Below are 21098 nucleotides of genomic sequence, written 5' to 3'. Positions count from 1 at the left end.
TAAATTTGACAAAAAGTGTCTCGAGAAACTTGTAACAAACATTGTAAGAAGAAAAAAGAAGAAATCTGCTAGTCCAGCTGTTTGTGGCAGTGTGAAATTAGCTGATGTAGATTTAACTTTATCTTAATTCGTTGCACCAGCCGTAAGACTAATTTGAGATTGCATCTGTAAACTAAAATATAACTCAACTCTACTAAGCTTCCATAATCAAGTATAGAATCATATTACAGGATGATCAGCACTCGGTTACAAAAGCGACCACTATAATTGAGTTTTCACTTACATTAACAATCTACTCTATAATCTTATTTCCTTGCAGCTCCAGAGGAACTGGAGGAAGAGCGACAGAGAAGGAGGAGAGCAGCAGAGGAGGTCAAGGTCAAAGAGGAACCTCAGGAGATAGAGCTGCAGAAGGAGAAACTCACCAACCTTGACGGGCAGAGCATTTGCACACAAGGCTTGGAGCAACAGACAGATGAGGAGAAGGAGCACGAGGGGAAGGAAAACTCCTCAGCTCTCTTCTACCAGCAACCAGGCTGTGTATCTACACTGTGCACAGTTCGGGATGTCAACAAAGATGTTGGCAGAGAAACTGTGAAGACAGAGGATAAGGAGAATCCCCATGTGAGACAAAATGGCAGCCCTGTGGGCACTCCTAATGCCACTACCATAGTGACATCATCCTCCCCCACTAACAATACCTCTGAGCTGACAGTAGCAACAACTCCTTCCATGGTGACCACTAATGACACTGCAAATATCCCTCCCCCAGCCTCTACTTCTTTATCTGTCCCATGCCTGACAGCCCCACGAGAAAGCCCAGGGAACACTCCTCCATCCCCCACTCCATCTCCACAGCTTGCATTGCAAGCCAATGACCAGCTCCTCAGAGTCCTGACAGAGAGGAGCGGACACTGGTTCAGTCTTCTCCCTCGCAACCCCTGTGACCTCTCTTCCATCACCACAACTCCACTAGGAGTGCCCCGTGTATCCCCCCAGGCGTCCTCTACCCCTGCCAGGCCCAGATCCCCACCTCAATCCCCTGCACTGCCTCTCACCCCTTCTGCTGCTTCAGCTTCCGCCAGCCCCCACCACCCAGCTGGCCTCCTCACCTACCCACTATCAGCCCTGCAGGTGAGGCTGCTGGCTGGACACAGAACAATCAAAATAGCTGATTTTCTGTACAATTACCTGTCAAGTTATATTTTCCATGCACCAGATCACCTGAACTGGGACTCCTCCTTCTCTGCCTTGCTCACCCTTTTTTCCCCTCTTTTCTCCCCAGGTGAAGTCAGGTGGCTCTTTGCTAGGAGTTACTTTTGGAAGCTGGCCCAGTGGCATGATGAGTCCCAGCCTGCCTCTGTGCAGCAGCCCCAGTCCCATGCCGGGTCACTCTCTGGAGGGCAACACAGCAGCAAGTGTCTCCAGTAAGAGTGAATCACCTTTACCTCGCATCGAGAAAACCTCATCCATGCCCTCTCCTGCCTTGGAGATGCCCAAATCCCTCGACCACCCGACAGCTCGGCCCATCCCAGAGGGTGAGTGACAAAATCCATCTATGTCGCTCATATTTTAATTGAAATGAATTCACCTACCTGAAAAGTTTTCAATTGCATGAATAATCCAAAATAATTGGATTAGGGAGTGTTCTGCTCTGCTGTACACAATTTCATCGGGGTCTATAACAAAGCAGAAAGAAGAACCTTTTTGCAGTCATGTATGTTCAGTGTCTTCTTGCTTACATACTTGTTTGTGTTCATTGTCTCAGAGATGCTGACAGGTTGGTGGCGGGTGTCTGACATTGAGGAGCTGAGGGCTCTAGTCAATGCTCTCCACAGCCGAGGCATGAGAGAGAAAGGCCTCCAGAGGCAGATGCAGAAGTACCTGGAGATCATCCCCCAGGTCTGCACTAAACACAGAGACGGTGAGTGATACAGCACTCCTTCAAGCACATACTCAGTGTGCTCTGTTTTGATTCATGGGAAGTAGATCCTTTTTATAGTAATAAAAAAGATTTAGTCTTGGTGTCATTCACTTGAAAGCAGTCTAAGGCGTTTTCACATCTACAGTGTGTTTGCCTTCGTCTGAATCAGTGGAGGAGTTGTTGCATTTTCCCTTTGGTCCAGTTTGGTTTCACACAGCAACATTTCAAGTAAACCAAAATGTACCAATTAAAGCCCTGTGGGAACTGTCAGTCTGTTCATGGGTCAGAAATCTCATGGGGTTTGCGGGTGGGAAAGGGAGAGTTTTTTGTTTCAGAAAAGGCACATATAGGCTACAACATTTATAAAAGGCTTGATTTACCTTCTCACCAGAACAAAACAGAAAATAAAACAAATGTATGAACCACAGCACTCAGGGATGAAAAAGTGTACTTATACCACAGAGGAGGGCGGATTATGTTAGTGAAATGGTCTTTGAACATATTTTCTATCAGCAATAAAGTGTACTACTGTTATTATTGAAATAAACAGCATCTCTCTCTCTCTCTCTCGGTGGTACTGAAAGATGCACACGGCAACTACTTTTCAACTGTTTTCTTATTATTATTTATATTCTGATTAATAAAAACAATGATAAACAAAAGCTAAATTAAGTGCTTTATAAATGGTATATCTACCATTTCTGACCATGAAAACTACTTGTGTTTTTTATTTTTTTCACCTTGGTGCCCCCTAGCACAGCAAATTGAATGATGCCGCTGGGCACCAGCCTGAAGCAATATATAAATAATCTGGCTCAGTTGTTTGGACCCTATACAAAGCCAAAATATGTGAGCAGAATGTCACATTTGAACGCACTCCAAGTCAGTGTCTAGAGAACAATGTCTTCCTTCATGTTAGGTGAAGACATGCTGCTTTTAGACAGCTAAAGAAGAGAGAGAGATTAATGCACATTGCAGCTGGTTACGGGTTATCCAAAAAACGCGCAATGCTTACTGTAGGGTCGGATCATGTGAGTTATTTTGTAACAAGACTGAGACCTCCTCTTCTTTAAGGTTTTGGTCCGGTTATTTTGGTCCACAGTGTGATTGCTGTGTGCACGCACCAAGGGGGTAAACACTTCAGGGTTCGATTCAACCAAACTAAACAAGGCAGGTGTGAAAGCGCCCTGTATTATTTATGATCGAACTTCATCATCCTGTAGGAATACCTTTATGTGTTTGGCCACTCCGTTCATATGTTCATGCCTGCGTCTCTGTGTGTTCATGGCTGACTGATATCTGACGTGTATATCTGTCATATCATTCATCTAGTGGCCATGATCGAACTGCATGAGCTGGAGGAGAGCCAGGTTAGTGTGGAGTCGGTGCGAGGCTGGTGTGTGGAGGAGCAGGCGATGGAGATGGACATCGCTGTGCTGCAGCAGGTGGAGGAACTGGAGAGGAAGGTGACAGCAGCCAGCCTGCAGGTCAAGGTAAAATACTTGGATACTAAACACATTTTGCTAGTAATGTTATATCTCTAAACACATGAAGTACTGTGGTAAGAGGCCAAATTACTTAAAAACTGTTTTCCTTCTCCAGGGCTGGACATATCCGGACCCTCAGTCCGAGCGGGAGGATCTGGTGTATTACGAGCACAAGCCCCCCACCAAATCAGTGCCATTGTCAGCGGGAGACAAAGACTCAAAGGACTCCAAGGATCATCCAGAGGAGCGGGGGGAGAAGGGCGGGGTGTTGCGTCACCCGGACAACCCACTGGACATAGCAGTGACACGTCTGGCCGATCTGGAGCGCAACATCGAGAGAAGGTACCTGAGGAGCCCCTTAGGTACCACCATTCAGATCAGGCTGGATAATGTGGGTACGGTCACTGTCCCTGCCCCCGCCCCATCCACTAGTGCTGACAGGGAAGGGTAGGTCATTTCTCCAACCAAAGCTCCCCACTCTCCCACTAAGACCCTTTCCTCTCTCTGTATGTGCTTTACGTTTCCCATATTACTCAAAAGGGAGGGTCTTTGCTGCTTTCGCAGCTGATTTTTGTGGTGGCTTGTTGCACTTTTGTTTGTTTCTTTGGTCTTGTGCAGTTTTTGGGGGCGGGAGGACTTCACTCCACTCCACTCAGTTTTATTTCCCGTTCAGCCATTTTTTTTATTGGTATTATCTGTTTATTTTTCCACAGTCATCTGCATGGTGTTGTGCGTTAGTAACCTTGGTTATGAGCATACTCATGGCTCCCACTTTACAGTATACACTTACACAGATTCCACTCCTTCACTCTTTCTGCATGAATGTCCCCTTAACATGACAAAATCAGTGTGTACCTCTCCCTGGTGCCCTATACCCCCAAAATCCTCATGCCTGTCTCTGCACAGCTGGAGCTCTTTATGGTCTGCTGTCTTGTTGGCGGCTGGTGGAACTGATACTGATACAATTAACTGCTTTATTTGTGTAAACGCCCACATATCCACATATATACGCATGTATTTGTGTTTGTCATAACCTTCCTATCATTCCTCATTATCTTCTCTTAGTGGTGAGGAGGAGGTGGCCCACGGCATGAAGGTTTGGAGGAAGGCACTGACTGAAGTGCGTAGTGCTGCCCAGTTGGCCATGTGCATCCAGCAACTGCAGAAGTCTATCGCCTGGGAGCGGTCCATCATGAAAGTGGTAAGCAGCAGAATAATAATAGAAGCACAATCTCAAAATTAAATACATATGCACGTCATCTTGTGTGTTTTTACTGATGTTTTTAATGGATTTACTTGTTTTTCAGTACTGTCAGATATGCAAGAAGGGCGACAACGAAGACCTCCTCCTGCTGTGTGATGGCTGTGACAAAGGCTGCCACACTTACTGTCACAAACCCAAAATCACTTGTATCCCAGAGGGAGACTGGTACTGCCCGTCCTGCATATCCAAGGTATCAGAGCATTTTATCATGTATCATCAACTGTCCTCAATGACCCATTTGTTGACAAATCAATCATGTAAAATCGATCATTATCTGTATATTTTTACTTGAAGAGTTTGGGAAAATATCCACACCATAAAAGGACTTTGCCAGTGTTGGCTTTTGAAAACAAATACAGATATTTTTATATTAAAGCTGCAAATGGATAATAATAATATTATTAGCCCATATTCAGTATTTTAAAAGCAAACAATTTTCATTTTTATTAATGACTTCTCTGTTGTAAGGATTTGACATTTTTAGCCCTAATCCTTTACTACATTTCATCAAAATATTTATTTTCAGCAGTACAAATTCAACCTTTATACTTTTACAATTGTCATAAACTCCCCATTAATATTCATTTTAATTCAACTGTGAAGAGCTTATGGAATAGGTGTAATTGTACACTAGACTATTCATTTTCTATTAGTTTTAATTGAGCTTGACCATGAGGTTGACATTGTTTACTCTGTGCAGGCAAGCGGTCCATCCCCTAAAATCAAGAAACCTCCAAGCAAACCAGTAGCATCAACCGCAGGAGGCAGTAAGAAAGGTGGAGAGGCAAAGAAGAATGGCAAGCAGGCCGGTAATGGGGAGGTGGAGGAGGACGATCCGGCCAGTGCTAGCAGCACACCCAAGAAAGGAGCTAAAGACAACAGCAGGAAGAGGAAAACAGAGGAGAGCTCACCTGCTCTGCCAGCAGCCAATCAGGAGGGACCTGTGTGTGTGAAACGAGCCAAGACGGCTAGAGACAATAACAGGGACCTGGGATTATGCAGGTATGTGCTCCCAGCTTGCTCATACTTGTCTCTCTCTTAGATTCTCCATTTATTTATCAACCCTCTCTGTAGGAGCCATGTTTTGTTTATGTTTATATTGGCTTCAGCTGCATGTATTGCGTCACATGCATTGATTGACACATGGGTGTGGTTTCCCCTTATTTTACCTATTCACTTGGGTGGCGGCGGGAGTTTTGGAGAAAGGGAGTTAGTAGAGCTCCGATATTTTCTGTTGACCGTCACCATCGTCATCATCATCACCATCGTCTTTCATCACTTTATTCTTACAGTCAGATCACATCAGGGTTTTTATATGTTTGTGGAACAGCTGCTTGTCAGTCCTTTTTGATTTTCTCATTCAAATAAACTGCAGTAAAAACGTCATCTGGACTTCATTATGATTTTGTGGACGTGTCACAGATAAGAGCCTACTAAGTCTCTCAGCGGCCTTTTGGAAAAGTAGTCACTACACTCTTCTTCATACAATAGCTGCCACCTGCTGTAGGACAGAAAAGGTGCAAGAAGCTGATGTGTTTTTACTCTATTGTGATTAAACCCTAAAATCCAGGATTGTGTTGAAAACGTGTTACTTTGAATTATTTTATTCAAACCTAAAAAGTTATTTACCCCTCATGACAGGCACAAGGTCAGATGTAAGCTGTACGATTTAGCTGATATTAGTTGATATTCAGTGAAGTATATTTCATGAGACATAGATGTCTTTGCCATAGTTAATAAAAACATACATATAAATCTTAAACATGTAATAGCTGATTTTTTTTGGCCTTTGGAAGCAGCAGAAACGAGCTATAAACACTACATTGACATATTATCACCTTTTAAGTCAGCTCTGTTCTGCTCTTTAACACCTCCTGAGGGAAACATCTGTCTCTTTAGCAGCTAAATGCTCCACCATGTGTTACATAGTGCAGAGCATGTGACGCAGGCAAGGAAACAAGGTATTTATTTTAAGGTGAGGCAAAGGGGAATGAAGGCATTGGGAAGCCTGGGCCGAGGTAAACTGGGGAAAAGGGAGCAAGTCTGGAGCATAACCTGTGGGGGGAAAGCAGAGTAGATCGGGTTCAGGGCTGACGAGACCACGGACAGAAGACAGAGCAGATGTGACTGCAGGGAACAAGAGACAGGGTTACAGGCAGCAACAAGATAACTGTGTAAATGACTTGAAGCCTTCACTGACTGAGCAGAGGCTGCAATCTGACAGGGCTAAGTATAAGTAGACATCTTGATTATGGAACGGGTTGCAGTCGGTGGGGCTCCACAGCTTTCCCCACTCATACAATCACCCACACAGGGAGAGAACCACTGGGTAAGTGGCAGTGGGTAGGGAGGCACAGGACTGAGGCAGGAATTGTGACACCATGTTCACCAGCTAGTTACTACCTGTGTCTGTACGTAGTCTGGTGCTGGGCAGGTAGTTACTATCAGGTTTTTCTGCTTAAAAACATGCTGCAGACAAAAATGGTGAAAATGAATCCAAATAGTAAAGTTGTGGATAAAAAAACTCAAAACAATTAGCAAATAGACACTAAAACACATGCTGTAGAGATGAAGGGAGTTGCAGGGTTGGGTGATAATTCTCTGTGGGTTTGTTGATATTAGAGACCCCTTACACAAATGAGTGTTCATGTGAAATATTGTTTAAAACTACTTTAAACTTTCCAATGTGAGACATGATATCCAAAGCCTTACAAATAAACTTTTGTGTTCGTGTGCTCAACAGGGTACTCCTTGCAGAGCTGGAGCGGCATCAGGATGCATGGCCTTTTCTCACACCTGTCAACCTGAAATCAGTCCCTGGCTACAAGAAGGTCATCAAGAAACCTATGGACTTCTCCACTATACGTGAGAAGCTTGTGAGCAGCCAGTGAGTGCCCGTCTTCTCTGTTTTCCTCTACTGAAAGCGTTCAGTGTGTCCACTGCACAGAATTTAAAGTCAGAGTAGTGTTTTACAGGAAATAAATTTTAGTTACACCACAAAATGTCATGTATCAGCTGTTATATGTTCTCATCTCAAGATTTTCTTTATGTTTCAGGTATCAAAACCTGGAGACTTTCATCATTGATGTCAACTTGGTGTTTGATAACTGTGAAAAATTCAATGAAGACAATTCAGAGATTGGTCGAGCCGGTCATAACATGAGGAAGTTCTTCGAGAAGCGCTGGACTGAGCTTCTGAAACAAACAAACTAAACTGTCTGTTCATATTCTCCCCATAAACCCTTTCTTCTTTTCATATCGGGGCACCTGGTTTTATTTTTATTTTCCGTTTTTATTTTATTTTTTGTTGGAGAATGTGCAGGATGAAAGAAGTCAATTCCTTAATAAGGAGCCCATGGTGTGCTAAGAGAGATGTCACCTTGAAAAAAAAAAAAAAAAAAAAAAGTCGTTACATGAGGTGCGCTGGATTTATTACAACAGGGATAAAAGCCCCAAAGAGTCCCAGAGCAATGGGGTGTCGTAGTGCAATACCATTCCCTGTCTCCGAACACTGCACTGAATGAATCCTCAACTGTCACTGATATGTCTGCGCTAGAATACTTTCCACTACTTGTAAATAGTTTTTTGTTATTTAATCGTATTATAGTGAATGTATTTAATTTTGTAATAATTATTTATGAATCAAGGTCCACTTCATTTTCTATGAAAAGGAAGAATCAGCTGAACTGCTTTGAATTGAAAAGGAATGTGTCTTTGTGTTATGATTTTTTCTCCCAAATATCAAACAAAGCCAAGAAAAAAAAACTGTTTACACTGTTCAGTGCTTTGGGGCATCAGAGGACTTTATTCATTTGTTCAAACTGTAAAACTGCATTTATTTACAGGAACAGCAGAGGGACAGTTAGACAATGGTGATTCATGTGTATATACTGTTTATTAATGTCAATATTATGTCTTGTTTGGAACGATGTGTAAAAATTGTTTAAGAATATTAAGATATTGTTTATGCCTTAGAATGATTGTAGCATCTATTTTAGTGAACGTGATAAAAAACATTATCATAAATATTGTTTGTACAGTATATACATATCCTCTGCAAACACTGTGGTATCCTTAATCTTGGTAGTGCCTACCCTTCCAACAGGGGCATGTAGGGGATGTTATTGTTTTTAGTTTTCATTCTTATGACAACATTATTTTTTTATATGATTTTAATCCAACAAGGCCTCCAAAGCTGGACAGTGACACAGAAATCATTCCTCACCATAGAAGAAGAAGAAAAAAAAAAGGAACAACAAGCATTCAGTTATGCTTCCATGATGCATTTCCTCGTTATCTGCCACAATACAGAGGACCTAAGGCCATTTGTAACCACTGTGTTGAACCTTGCTGTGTGTTGTGGCCTGATGGAGGCAGCTAGATTTTTTTGTACCCAAGTCAAGAGTACTTGAAGTTACTTTATTTAAGATATTGTGGAATAAAAGTATCATTCTTTTGTAGGAGCTTTATTTTTCACTAGTGTGTGGCACGGACCTATTAAAAGGATGTTTTTCAACGTAACTGACTTTTGTTCTTTCATCTCACACAACTACTTTAAAGTCAGGTTAAAGGAAAATCTGGAAGTGTGTAATGTCCCTTTTTACTTTCAAATTAGAAATTATTTATGTATTGAAGGGTGCGTGTTGACAGATGTTGCAAATACAATACAAAGTGTAAACTGGTTTGCAAAGGCTTGTTTCTCAGGGTATTTTTTCACTTACTCATAAAATAACATCCAGCTTTGCAAACATATACGTGCTAAGAATGAAAATCTAAAACTTTTCATATCAGGATGAGTCTGAGGATGGATTACAGAAAATTAAGGATGACAAAGTCTGTTTAAACTCATTTTTAAAAAACTGCTTTTTTGTTACCAAACCACCCTACTACATTTAGTGCAGAGGAGGGAAATGAACTCAGTCTGCCAAATAAAGGTAAAAATATGGAAAATGCTGGTTTTTCTGGGTGTAGTATAAATTGGATGCAGGTTTTCCCAACAGCGTACATGCATTATGTCAGCAATACCACACAAAGACATATTTCAGAACAAGTACAAATTTTGTATTTGATATTTTTTTCAGTAAAACTACACATGAACTGGTGACAAAATTACTAGTTTTGGTCAGGGTGGAGCTGATTTCAATTACTTTATATTATTTTGAGTAGTTTAATCTAAAGACTATCTAATCTATAAACTACATCATAGTTTATAAACTGATATGTTTTGCCTGTAAAATCAGAAAAGTAAATATGTTAAATAACTACTTTGGAGGGGAAAAAATACTACTGGACATAATACTACATAAAGTAGCATAAAATGTGAATAATCAAGCACAGAAGAACAAATAGTTGCTTTGTCCATGGGAAGGCTAAGCCATAAGGAAGCACCTAGAAATGACAAAAATCATGACGTAAAGGACAATAAATCCAGTAGGAAGCCTGATGAATATTGTTTTTGTCAGGATAAGATGAAGTTCTTACCATTTCTGACCATGGTAAGCAGAAAGGAAAACTGAGAGAATAGAGATAGTTGTCGATGCAGCAAAAAAGTTTTTGAGTATCATGGAAATTACTGGAGAAGAAAGCAGGGGACTGAAAAGTTATTTAGAGAATGGGAAGAACTTTATTTATTTTATTTTGATATTTTCGTTGTTTTCTTTTATATTTATATATAATTCATTTGGATTAGATAGGGTTATTGAGTCTTATTTTCAATCCAGTAAAAGGCTGTAAAGTCACATTTTGGATGCCCCTTAAAAGTCAATGAGGAGCAGGAAGAAGCTCCTCCAGTTCTTCACAACCATTACACAATGTGTGACGTAAGACGCATTACGTCACGGTCAGCTGCTCGATGAGGAAGTAAACAAACATTGAACTGAGACAACGCGACGGAAAAAGGTACAAGACTCTGCCGTAGTTTGTCTTATCGAACATAATATGACGTTGTCATGTGGTTTATCTTCTGTATTTGCTTGAAGAGCAGCTTTGCCACCGTTGTTTTCGAGCAGGTGAAACATATTTGACATAATTACGTGAAGTAGAAAGTTGCTGGTGTCTCTGTTGTTAGCTTTAGCGTTAGCAACAGACAGCATCCTCATAGCGTTTATGATGTGTCTCTTCTGTTGGATGTGACAGCCCAACTAATGATGTATTTATCAAGTAGAAACATTAATTTTGAAGAAATAAATGCGTATTTTTTCAGATTCATGGTCAGCTCTAACATGGTCACTCTAACATTACATAGGTGGTGTTACTTTAATAGTGTAGATGACGATGTGACGTTTGTATGGAAGATTTAAAATGTCTATAGAAAAACCAATCAAAAAATGAAACTGAGGTGAAAATCAATACACCAATTTATTTAAATTTCCTTTTTATATATCCATTTGACACAGTAAATGAAATGAAAAACATACACAGGACAATCCTTTAGTTTTGTTTCCTGTCTTGTGATTTGGCTGTGATGTGGCATGGAATATTTGTGTCATAATAATGAGGAAGAAACATTCAGTTATTGCAGCTAAATGATTGTCATTTAACATGTGTTTTCAATGTCATTATGACACAGTAAATGCATCCATAAAAAGGAACTCATCTTGTGACTTGAAAGCAAACAGTTTAAAGTCTCTCAAGGTCTGACACAGTATGTCTGAAAAAAATAAACTAGACAGTGACAATCGTTGCAGCTCTAAAGTGATTTATTTTTCATCTTGTCAGGTCTTAGAAATGGAAAGATTTGCATCTTGACTTGCAATTTGCCTATCAAGATTTGCCGTTAAGGACTTAAGTTGAGACTTTAGCTTTATAAACAGCTCTGAGTTCCTCAGGTAGGAATACAATATGAGTTATATGATTCTTACGTCAGTGTTTTTTATGTTCAGGATTTGCATATTGCCTTGTCAGTCTTCTCTTATCTGCTGCATAGATAAACAGAGACTGAAGGGTGAATTGCCTATGAGAATATAAGTATTGCTAAATCATGTCTATTTGAACTAGGCAGTGAGCTGTATTCAGATCGTTGGACTTACGTGAAGCATTTTCCTTTTCTATATTGTGTTAAATTTTTCTCATGTCTTCTGTTTTACCTTCAGGACCGGCTGTCCAAATGGTGTCCCTGATTTGCACCTTAAAAGACCATCGAGACGATGTCAACTGGTGTGCATTTTCAGCAAAGCTGTTGGCCACATGTTCTGGAGACAAAACCCTCAGAATATACGACACCAGTGACTTCTCGGAGCTGCCCTTCTCACCGCTGTCAGGACATGGCTACGGTGTCCACTGCTGCTGCTTCAGCGCATGCGGACAGTTCCTCGCCTCATGTTCAACAGATGCGACCATAGTGATCTGGTCAATGGTCACGGGCGAGATCGAGGCCATCCTCGAGCATCCTGGTCGCAGCCCTGTCAGGATCTGTGCGCTCTCTCCTGACTCTGTCCACCTGGTTTCTGGTGCTTCAGATGGGTCTTTGGCTCTGTGGGATTTCCCCTCCAAACAGCTGGTCAGGTAAAGTTGATAGATTCAGTTTTTCTACGATTAGCTGACTTGACAGAAAATTAATCATCAGCAATTCTGATTATCAGAATTATGCAAACAACAAAGGACGTGTCAGTTAGGGCTCTCAAAGAATATGAAGTGTATTTTTTACTATTTTCTGACTTAACAAATAACCTTTTAATTTAGAAAATAATGGGCTTATTAATTGACAGCAGCTCTGTAGGCTGACCAGTAGAATAATAGTGTTTACCTGTTAAAACAGTCTTCAAAACAAAGATCTTTAAATTTCTTATCTATTTATAAGTGCTGAATTAATTGATTAATTGATTAACAGATAATGAATCAATAGGTTATCAAAGATATTGTAATTGTAAAAGTGGCGTATTTTTCTTTACTTCATGGTATTTTATAAACTAAATGATCAATAGAGTAAGAGAAAAACAATTTAATTAATAATTTGTTACCTAAACTGGGTGCTGCAAGATGTTTTTCCTTTTGTTTATTTCTTTGGTGTTTCTAATAATGTTTCACTGTGTAAAAGAAAAACTAAAACATTTAAATGAACTACATTTTATGATCATTTTTCAAACATATCAAAACAGAAAAAATAAGTTGTGGAGTTTCCTGGACAGATAACTTCCTGTGAGGGGTTGATGTTAGAGACAACAGTACAAGACTGTGTTGTTATTGTGTATCGTCACAAAACAAACTGAAACTGAAACATTGGACTGTTTATACAGTGTTTGCATTTACATGATAACATATTTGCAATTACCTGAAAGCATTCATGTCCTGAACTGAAAAACCTGTTAAAGCAGCTGCTGTTTGTTTGTGAAGGACCGGATCAGTGAGCGACACCACAATGGTAGCCTGCTCCTTCAGCCCCTGTGGCCAGATGTTCATGACCGGCTCCACCTATGGAGACCTGCGTCTGTGGAACCTGGACATGAACCAGCTCCATGCAGAGAAGAACGCCCATGACCTGGGGGTGACCTGCTGCACCTTCGCTCCCAGCATCCTTAGTGGTGAGAACCAAACATTTTTGGCAAGAATCCCTCAAATCTGCTTACTAAAGAATTTCATGGAGGTACAGCATATACTGAGGCATGATAGTTAAAGTAGATAAATTATACTAAAAGTAAATAGAAGATAACCGTATATACAAATGAATAAAATGCTTTTAAATAATAATCAGCTACACATAAAACTGCAGCCTGGAAAACATTTGTGCTGCAATTTCTATTTGCATGTTTGACCACACATCTACTGATATTAGTGCACCTTTAATAAACGTACTTACCAATGATATCAGTCCACTGGTGTATCAACGCACACTTCGTTACATAGAGTCACATTCACACGTCACCCCTTGTGAAAGATCCAAATCATAGTATCGCAGCATCAAGACCTACAGTGTGAGTGAATGTTATGTTGGCGTTGATTGATCTTTAAAGTTTTGTCAAAATCCTGATGAACAGATGCTGGTCTGGTTCCTCTGTCACTTTACTGACTTTAGCCCCATGTCAAGACTGATTGCTGTTTGGGCAAACTTTAAGTATGGACTTGAATTAATTTAAAATTGTGGAATAATATTCTTTTGTTTTCGTCTCTCAGATGATAAAGTCGTTCAGTTTCGTTTGGCATCCTGCGGGCAAGATAATCATCTGAAGATCTGGGTGATAAATAAGTTCAACACTGGAGGTAAATCTGCAAAGATGTCTCTCTTTCTTCTTCTCTCTCTTCTCTTCACTCTTCGCTGTCAGTATTTACAGACTCAAACAGATATGAGCTAACCAGTTTACCCAGGCACAGTCAGCCTGTGTAAAGTAGTGCTGTATATGGCAGTATTTGACTATTATGTTTTTATATGTGATGTGTTGTTGGAGTCTGAACAGTCCCTCATATCATCAACCCTTCATTTATGTGGCTGTTTTGTAACATGTCATCAACATACCAAGACACATCACTGGTGCATCAAATGTAGCTGCCAAATGTTAAAAAGTTGCATTTTCATCCAGAAACCATCTCTGCTGCAGCATAGTAAGTTCATCTCTCTGGTCAGTGGGAATAGTTGTTTAATTTGTGTGTATGACATCAGTTGTTTCACTCTCTCGTAGCCTATAAGATGCAGCTCCTCCACACATTAACCAGCCAGTCTGCTCCAGTCCTCTCATGTGCGTACTCCTCAGATGGGCAGCTGCTGGTGTCTGGGTAAGATCTTAAATTTAAAGCCAGCACAAATACACAAAATACACTCAAGAAAGCTTCAATGTTTGAAATTCTGGAGATGGCTGCCAAAGAGCAACATTTGCAGAATTAACTGAACACCCGATGGAAGCTCAGGTAGTTGTGCGATTGTTGAAATCATCATCTTGCGTACTGTCAGTCATGTCCTGGAGAGACTGAATGACATTTCATTTTTTGCATGTTTTGTCCCCTTAAATGAAGATTATGTACACTCAACTTCACTGACCATAAGTACTAGTAATGGGATTACACTGAGAGAATATTATTGTCTGTGGTTAGTTTGTCGAAGCTCCATCATCTGGAATTTGAGTCTTTTGCTAAAAATTAAAACCAGATGATAAAAATGAACAAACAAGGAACTCATGAAAAGAGTAATTTGACGTATTTGTTGCACATTCACTCTCAGCCCACTCTCAGTTTCACTTCACTGTGGTACGTAAAATATAGTGATTTGTGTATTTGTGCCTGTTTACCATTTGTGAAATTGGTTTACAGTTATGTAAAATATTAACATTTTGCATTTAATGGGAAACAAATACAAAACCAACTGTATGGTGCCTTAACAGAGACATTTCTAATCAAAATTCACAAGACATTGCTAAGATTACATAACCTTATGCTAGTGCTGTATTTTACATCAGCTTCTTGATCTTAAATAGATCAAGAGGTGACAGATGTCTTCATCCATTTAAGATCAAGAGACTGGCTTAAAATATAGATTTTTGTTTGCCTTGACTGTTAAATAGGCCACCCTGCATTCATGCATGTGAAGGTGCAGTACTTCAAAGCAACCACTGGAGGGAGACATGGATCTCTTTATTTTTAAAAGGACGTGAACTTGGATCTGATTTTCTGTTTTATTTTCCTTCAGCTCTGTGGACAAAACAGTTACAGTCTATGATGCAGTGAGTAACTCTTCTTTATATTTATTTATTTAGTAATAAAGGGTTTATGTCAAGTTATATCCTGCACCTCTCATAACACAATATTTATATTTGTTTTTTATTTGCAGAAAAATGCAGTTTTGCTTTACACACTGAACCAGCATGAGAGGTAAATATTCATGTTTTATATCAATTTTTACTGGATTTTCTTATTGAATGTAAGCATGAATTTGTACAATTTGCAGAATAAATACATGAATTTCTCTCACCTCTTGTCAGATAATATACTGTATACCTCATGTTCAGTCAGTACAGTAAAAAACTGTACTTGCCGAGTTTCCAAACACATTACGGATAACAAACAGCACATTGAGCTTCAAGTTTGAATTTAAATAATAAGTAAAACAGATAATAATAAAACAGAATAGAACAATAATAAGAAATTGTGAAAAAATAATAAACAAAATATGAGAAATAAAAAATTTATATTTGAACAAATTCTACATACTTTTATTAAATATTTAGATTTTCATTCTGGTTAAACACAAACCACTTAAAGTTATTCTTAAATACATATCTTTATATTTGGATGTTGATATGATGTTATATACTTGCTGTAATAATAATTTTGTCTACATTTCCAACTCCTGTTCACTCCACCACTCCAGGAAGATGCACAGTTCAGTCCCTCTTTAATAATCTTCTTCTTTAGGGAACATCCACTGCAAGACGCTTTGTATCACTAACACTTAATTGCTCATAATTGTGATGAGATGTCACAATGACACATTCCCATTCTTATTAGGTTTTGATTTCTTCTATTTGTTTATTTATATAAACTGTGAGGAGATTAATTCAGAGCAAAAGCTTCTTATAGACTTCAATTATCAACCACTCCTCTACAACAAGATATCAATTGTAAGGCGGCAATATCACAGGCAGTATTCTTTATGTCATGTTTATTTGTATAGGGACATTTCTATAGCTTATGGTACATACCATAGAATTCATAGCCGAAGCTGGTTTGCGTCAACCTTCAATAGATCGTGATACCATGTGGCTATATAGGATGCCTTTTCCATTTTTCTCTCTTTTCCACCTCTGCACATAAACGCAGATATAAGCCCCAGCTGAATGATCACACTTACAAGCTATTTATACGTCCATCAAGCCACCTGTGATTGAAAGGCAGCAAGCTCACTTCCTTTCAGCGGGACAGATTGAAAGTCATTTTTGGAAAATCGCTGACTGAAGTGGAAGCAGATGAGAGGGAAGTTGAGAGAAAGTGGATGAATGCCAAAAAAAAAAAGTAAACCTCAACACTTGACAGAATACCTCCAGAAAATTAATGTGAATTGACACATTGATAAAAGAGCAGTGTAAGAGTATGTCAAAGCCATTTCTGTCTGTTTTAGAGACTGTTTGAAGCCAACTAGCTTTTGTGGCTCAATAAATCCGGGCAATCCAGCTTAGGTTTTAGAGAGATTGTCCTCATTAATGTCGCCTTTGACTTTCTTGCTTCGGCCGAAAATTTGATTTGAATCCTTGTTTAGATCTTAATGCAGCCTTTGGCGTGGAGAGCCATCACCGGATCGGCCCTCTGATGCAGAACATTTCCATTACCGCTACATATTTAGGTGTGTAGTGCCCACCTTTTAACCCTCTGTATGCCAAACTGCAGCCTCAGATCTTCAGCTAACGTCCTCCCTGCTTCTCCAGGCCTCAGATTTGTGACTTTGAGCTTCGGTTTCCAAATTTAGATGCCTTTAAATGCCTCAGAATCTTTCAAATCACATCTTACAACTTATTCTTACAGATCTTACACAGATACGTTTTTTCTTTTTTCTTTTTTTATTATTATAAAGAGAAATCAGTTACACCTCATTGCTAATAGAACCAACATCCGAGTGATGACTGTCCTCTGCTGCAGGTATGTCACAGCATGCTCCTTCTCTCCAACATCACCACTAATTGCTACAGGATCGATGGATAAGACCGTAAACATCTGGAGGGTGGAGGACGGATGCAGTGGCCGTGGTGGGAACAACACAAACACACACACACACAACACTCCAATCTTGTCAATATTTTGATGAAGATTGATTACATTTGTTTTGTCTTCTCTTTTTTTTTGTGGCTACCTCCTTGACTCCACCTTGTGTCCAACTGAAAGATGGGAAATCAATACCTGGTTAGTTTTCTTTTGATCTTTCTTTATTTTCAGGTGAGGTATTGTTTTTTTGCCAACTCTGAAAACCACAAAAATCTGCACAACCAGCCTTTAAAATGCTGCCTATATACAGCATTTTAGCAGAATATATTTACTATTTAGCAGGATATACAGTATATATATAGTGTATATTCTGCTAAATATGGTGTTAATTGGGCAAGTCTTTAGCAGCCCAAAAGGAAGAGTCACACATCAGTAGTGTTTCACTAGTTTCTTCTCATGTTTGAGGGCACAGGTGTTCTCTTTTCCTCAATCACTCTTCAGATTCAAGAGGTGCAAGTTTGCTGAAATGCTGCGTTTCCTTTGCAAACATTCACAGCTTTTTATCATCTTTTTCTAATTTGCAGAGGAGTCAGCACTGACATCAGGTGAAGGTAAGATGTTTCTTCATGTACACCTATAGGAAAGCATGCTTTACTGTGTAGGATATTACACTGAGCTACCTGTAAAAAGTCAGTAAATGGATGTACAGTATGTTCATGAACAACTGCAAGTAGAAAGTACAAGGTGCCAAGTACAGGTTTGGTCTAGTGTTACACTTGTATGTCTGTCTGCAGTGAACAAGCTCTTTTCTCATTTTGGTTTCATCCTGTGTTGATAAAAATGTCGATGAAACCTCTCAGGATTCATCAATATGAAGTCACATCTCCCTAATCAATAATTAGCCAGCAGGAGTCCTGTGTGTGTGGATCATTTTTAAAAAGACGGCGCAGCTGTCAAAGACTGACCATCTTGCTTCGACTCACCCTCTCAGGGAGAACCTCGGCAGGCCGATCGAAGCTGCTGGTCAGCGATTGGTCGGAGCAGGATGTGTCAGTGTGGCTGCTGGAGGAAGGGCTTGAGGGATTGGTGGACAAATTCAGGGACAACAACATAGACGGGACGGAGCTGCTCAGTCTCACCAAGGAAACGCTGGCGTCAGAGCTGCACATAGGTGAGGAGGACAGACGCTGCTCAGCAAGTCCAGACTTTTTCATTCTCTCTCTCTCTCTCTTTCTTTCTCTCTCTCTCTCTAACACACACCCAGTCCCCGTGCTTTTGAATAAACGTGTGTCCAAAATGTAAGAATATAAAGCCTGTCTTATGGGTATTACATGCCTGGTCTCGACTGCAAATGAACATGGACATGATTGGATTAGGCGTTTTGTACCTATTTACATGGATAAAAGGTGGCACATTAAATTAAAGTAAGGGTGAAGGAGTAAATGAATGTTGATGTGGGTTTTACTCAGCAAGATTACATAATATTAGGCTGCACTAAAAAAGCACTAAGCTTTGAGGCTTCAGCAGTTCTGACTTTAATCTGGAGCACTTCATCAGTTATATAACCCAATCCCCAAAACAGTATTTCCCATAAGGTATAAAGTGGATTTACACCTAATATCATTAGCCCTTCTTGGTTCCTTCCAAGTCTGTCTGAAGTGGTGTTTGTGGAAACTTTGGTTTATCAGATTTTGGGGGGAACATTTCTGGCTTTTTTTTCCTGCAAGATTTGCATCCACAGAGCTAAAATAAGAGTCACGTTGTTGATGTCAGTCTACCAGCTAGGCCAAGTATTCGTCATGTAGTTGTCAGCAAAGGTTTTTTGTATTGCCATGCCGTCATTTTCATCCCACAGTCCCTGTCAATCACTCCTCAGTTTACACAGCTTTAGAGAAGAGACAGTGAGAGTTCACATTGTTCTCTGTTTTTTAGTAACATAGCACGCAATCTTCCTTTTTAGTCAAACTAACTCCAAGAGCAGAACTGAGAAGCAAACACGTTTTATCCAGTGCAGTACAAGACTCGAGAAAAGCAAGCATATTTTTTTTAAAGGTGGGAGTGAAATCAATAAGTCCTTTCTAAAGAGGCAGCATAATAAAATGAAACAGAATGTACTAGTAAGATCATCAGGGAGGCTGTAAAGTGTTTCTCCTGCTGTAGTTAACTGTTTCATGTAGTCCTTCAGTTTGAAATCTTAAAATGCAGAAAATTGTGGTTGTCAGATTCTGCCAAAACATTACTGAACCAACGAAATGCATGGGTGATAGAGCCTGCTTAGTATTTAACTTTCAAGTGGACAGACAGTCAACAGACATGGTCTGCTCTCACCATGTTCACTCTCACCCACGCTCACATTTCTCTTCCAAGAGTGAAATGTGTTAAACATGAATAACAAACACTCTTGATATTGATATTATCATTATTGTATGCAGTGTTCGGGTCAGTCCACATTGTTTCTCTTGATACTCCAGCAGTTTCTATTTAATGAGAGCACATAGCAAAATGATTGTTCTATGCTGTCTTTTTGTGTGTGTGTGTGTGTGTGTGTGTATAGAGTCAGTAGGCTTGCGCAGCAAAGTCCTGAGGAAGGTGGAGGAGCTGAAGGGTGAGTCGGTGTGTTCTGGTATTCCTGATGAGTTCTTGTGTCCAATCACAAGAGAGCTGATGAGGGAGCCGGTCATTGCTGCCGGTGAGTAAACATCAGATGCAGTTCACAATCACAGCTTTTACACTTTAGTACAATTTACACGCAACTTGATAAGTTAGAGTCAGCTCACTGGGTCAGATGTGAAGTTCTTCTATTTGTAATTTAACAGATGGATATTCATATGAAAGAGAGGCCATCGAGAGCTGGATCAACACCAAAAACCGCTCCAGTCCCATGACCAACCTCCCTTTACTGACCACTCTGCTCACTCCAAATCACACGCTGAAGATGGCCATTGGTCGGTGGAAGACTAGTCACTAGCATCCTGACGAACTCCCACCATTCCCCAATTATTGCCTTTAAAGTTTAAAGAAACCAGAATCCAGTGCTCACAGGGATGCTGCAGCTCTTCAAGTACAAGGAGTGTCTTCTTTTATGCCATAGGAGGTCTCTTTAGTGGCACTGTTTGTGAAGTTGCAGTAAGCGTTTGACCAGAGCTTAGTTGTTAGAAAAGGCCAAACATTTGATGGTTGCAGCTTCTCAAATGTGAAGATTTTAAGCTTTTTTGTTTGATACATGACTGTAAACTGATTGGACAAAACAAGAAGATGTCACCTTGAGGTTGACAAACTCTTTAAAATTCACATGAAGTATGCATTTCCTTTATCTGTGACTGATTATCCTTAGCACAAGGTGGTTTTGCTCATAGTAAACCATTGTTTTCAGGTATAGTATAGGTTTGTTAGCCTGAATGGCATGAAATGAGAGTGCTGGACAGAGAATACATGAAAATAAAAAGTAACGCAAGATGTTATTAACATCATAGCGCTCCCAGTAAAAATGTTTAATTACAAAGTACACTAGTAAGATTTCAATAATAACCTTTATCTGGTTCACCATTTGCTTCGAGGTGGGGAGTTGAAACACATCTGTTGGTGATATAAACAGCTGTTGGCTGAACAGATGTTTAAAGGATAGGGTTGGCCTTTTTTTTTTTTTTTTTTAAATATATCTTATTTTCAACAAATCTCATGTGCAGAGCCATACCAACAATTAATTGATCCTACTTAATATATTATAATATAATATATAAATATTGTGTGTGTATCCAAAGCCTGATATACAGTATCTCACAGAAGTGAGTACACCCCTCACATT

General features: G+C 39.8%; 2 protein-coding genes across 6 annotated transcripts in view; both read left to right on the top strand.

Moving 5' to 3' along the window:
• LOC128362530 (bromodomain adjacent to zinc finger domain protein 2B-like) overlaps positions 1–9196 on the top strand; it is a 74114-nt gene extending 64918 nt beyond the window's left edge. For 3 of the 5 annotated variants that reach the window (XM_053323324.1, XM_053323316.1, XM_053323307.1), the window contains 10 exons: positions 320–1134; positions 1286–1538; positions 1769–1924; positions 3257–3417; positions 3527–3858; positions 4477–4612; positions 4719–4865; positions 5376–5677; positions 7419–7562; positions 7732–9196. In XM_053323324.1, coding sequence (XP_053179299.1) covers positions 320–1134; positions 1286–1538; positions 1769–1924; positions 3257–3417; positions 3527–3858; positions 4477–4612; positions 4719–4865; positions 5376–5677; positions 7419–7562; positions 7732–7888 — 2603 coding nt within the window. In that variant the 3' untranslated portion in view covers positions 7889–9196. The remainder of the gene's footprint in view (positions 1–319; positions 1135–1285; positions 1539–1768; positions 1925–3256; positions 3418–3526; positions 3859–4476; positions 4613–4718; positions 4866–5375; positions 5678–7418; positions 7563–7731) is intronic. The other 2 variants (XM_053323340.1, XM_053323332.1) reach the window with 1 other exon arrangement.
• A 1356-nt stretch (positions 9197–10552) lies between these two features.
• On the top strand, positions 10553–20931 carry wdsub1 (WD repeat, sterile alpha motif and U-box domain containing 1). Its single transcript, XM_053323385.1, has 13 exons — positions 10553–10573; positions 11767–12178; positions 13007–13194; positions 13784–13870; positions 14287–14380; positions 15288–15321; positions 15429–15469; positions 17231–17337; positions 17474–17491; positions 17878–17904; positions 18285–18464; positions 19848–19982; positions 20110–20931. Exons 2-13 carry the CDS (start codon positions 11781–11783, stop codon positions 20259–20261), a joined length of 1461 nt encoding a protein of 486 aa, XP_053179360.1. The 5' UTR covers positions 10553–10573; positions 11767–11780; the 3' UTR covers positions 20262–20931.
• Positions 20932–21098: the final 167 nt, after the last annotated feature.

This window comes from Scomber japonicus, chromosome 1 (genome assembly GCF_027409825.1).
Source record: "Scomber japonicus isolate fScoJap1 chromosome 1, fScoJap1.pri, whole genome shotgun sequence".
NCBI lineage: Eukaryota > Metazoa > Chordata > Actinopteri > Scombriformes > Scombridae > Scomber > Scomber japonicus.
Note: the sequence above shows the minus strand (reverse complement) of the source record. Positions and strands in the feature narration are given on the sequence as shown.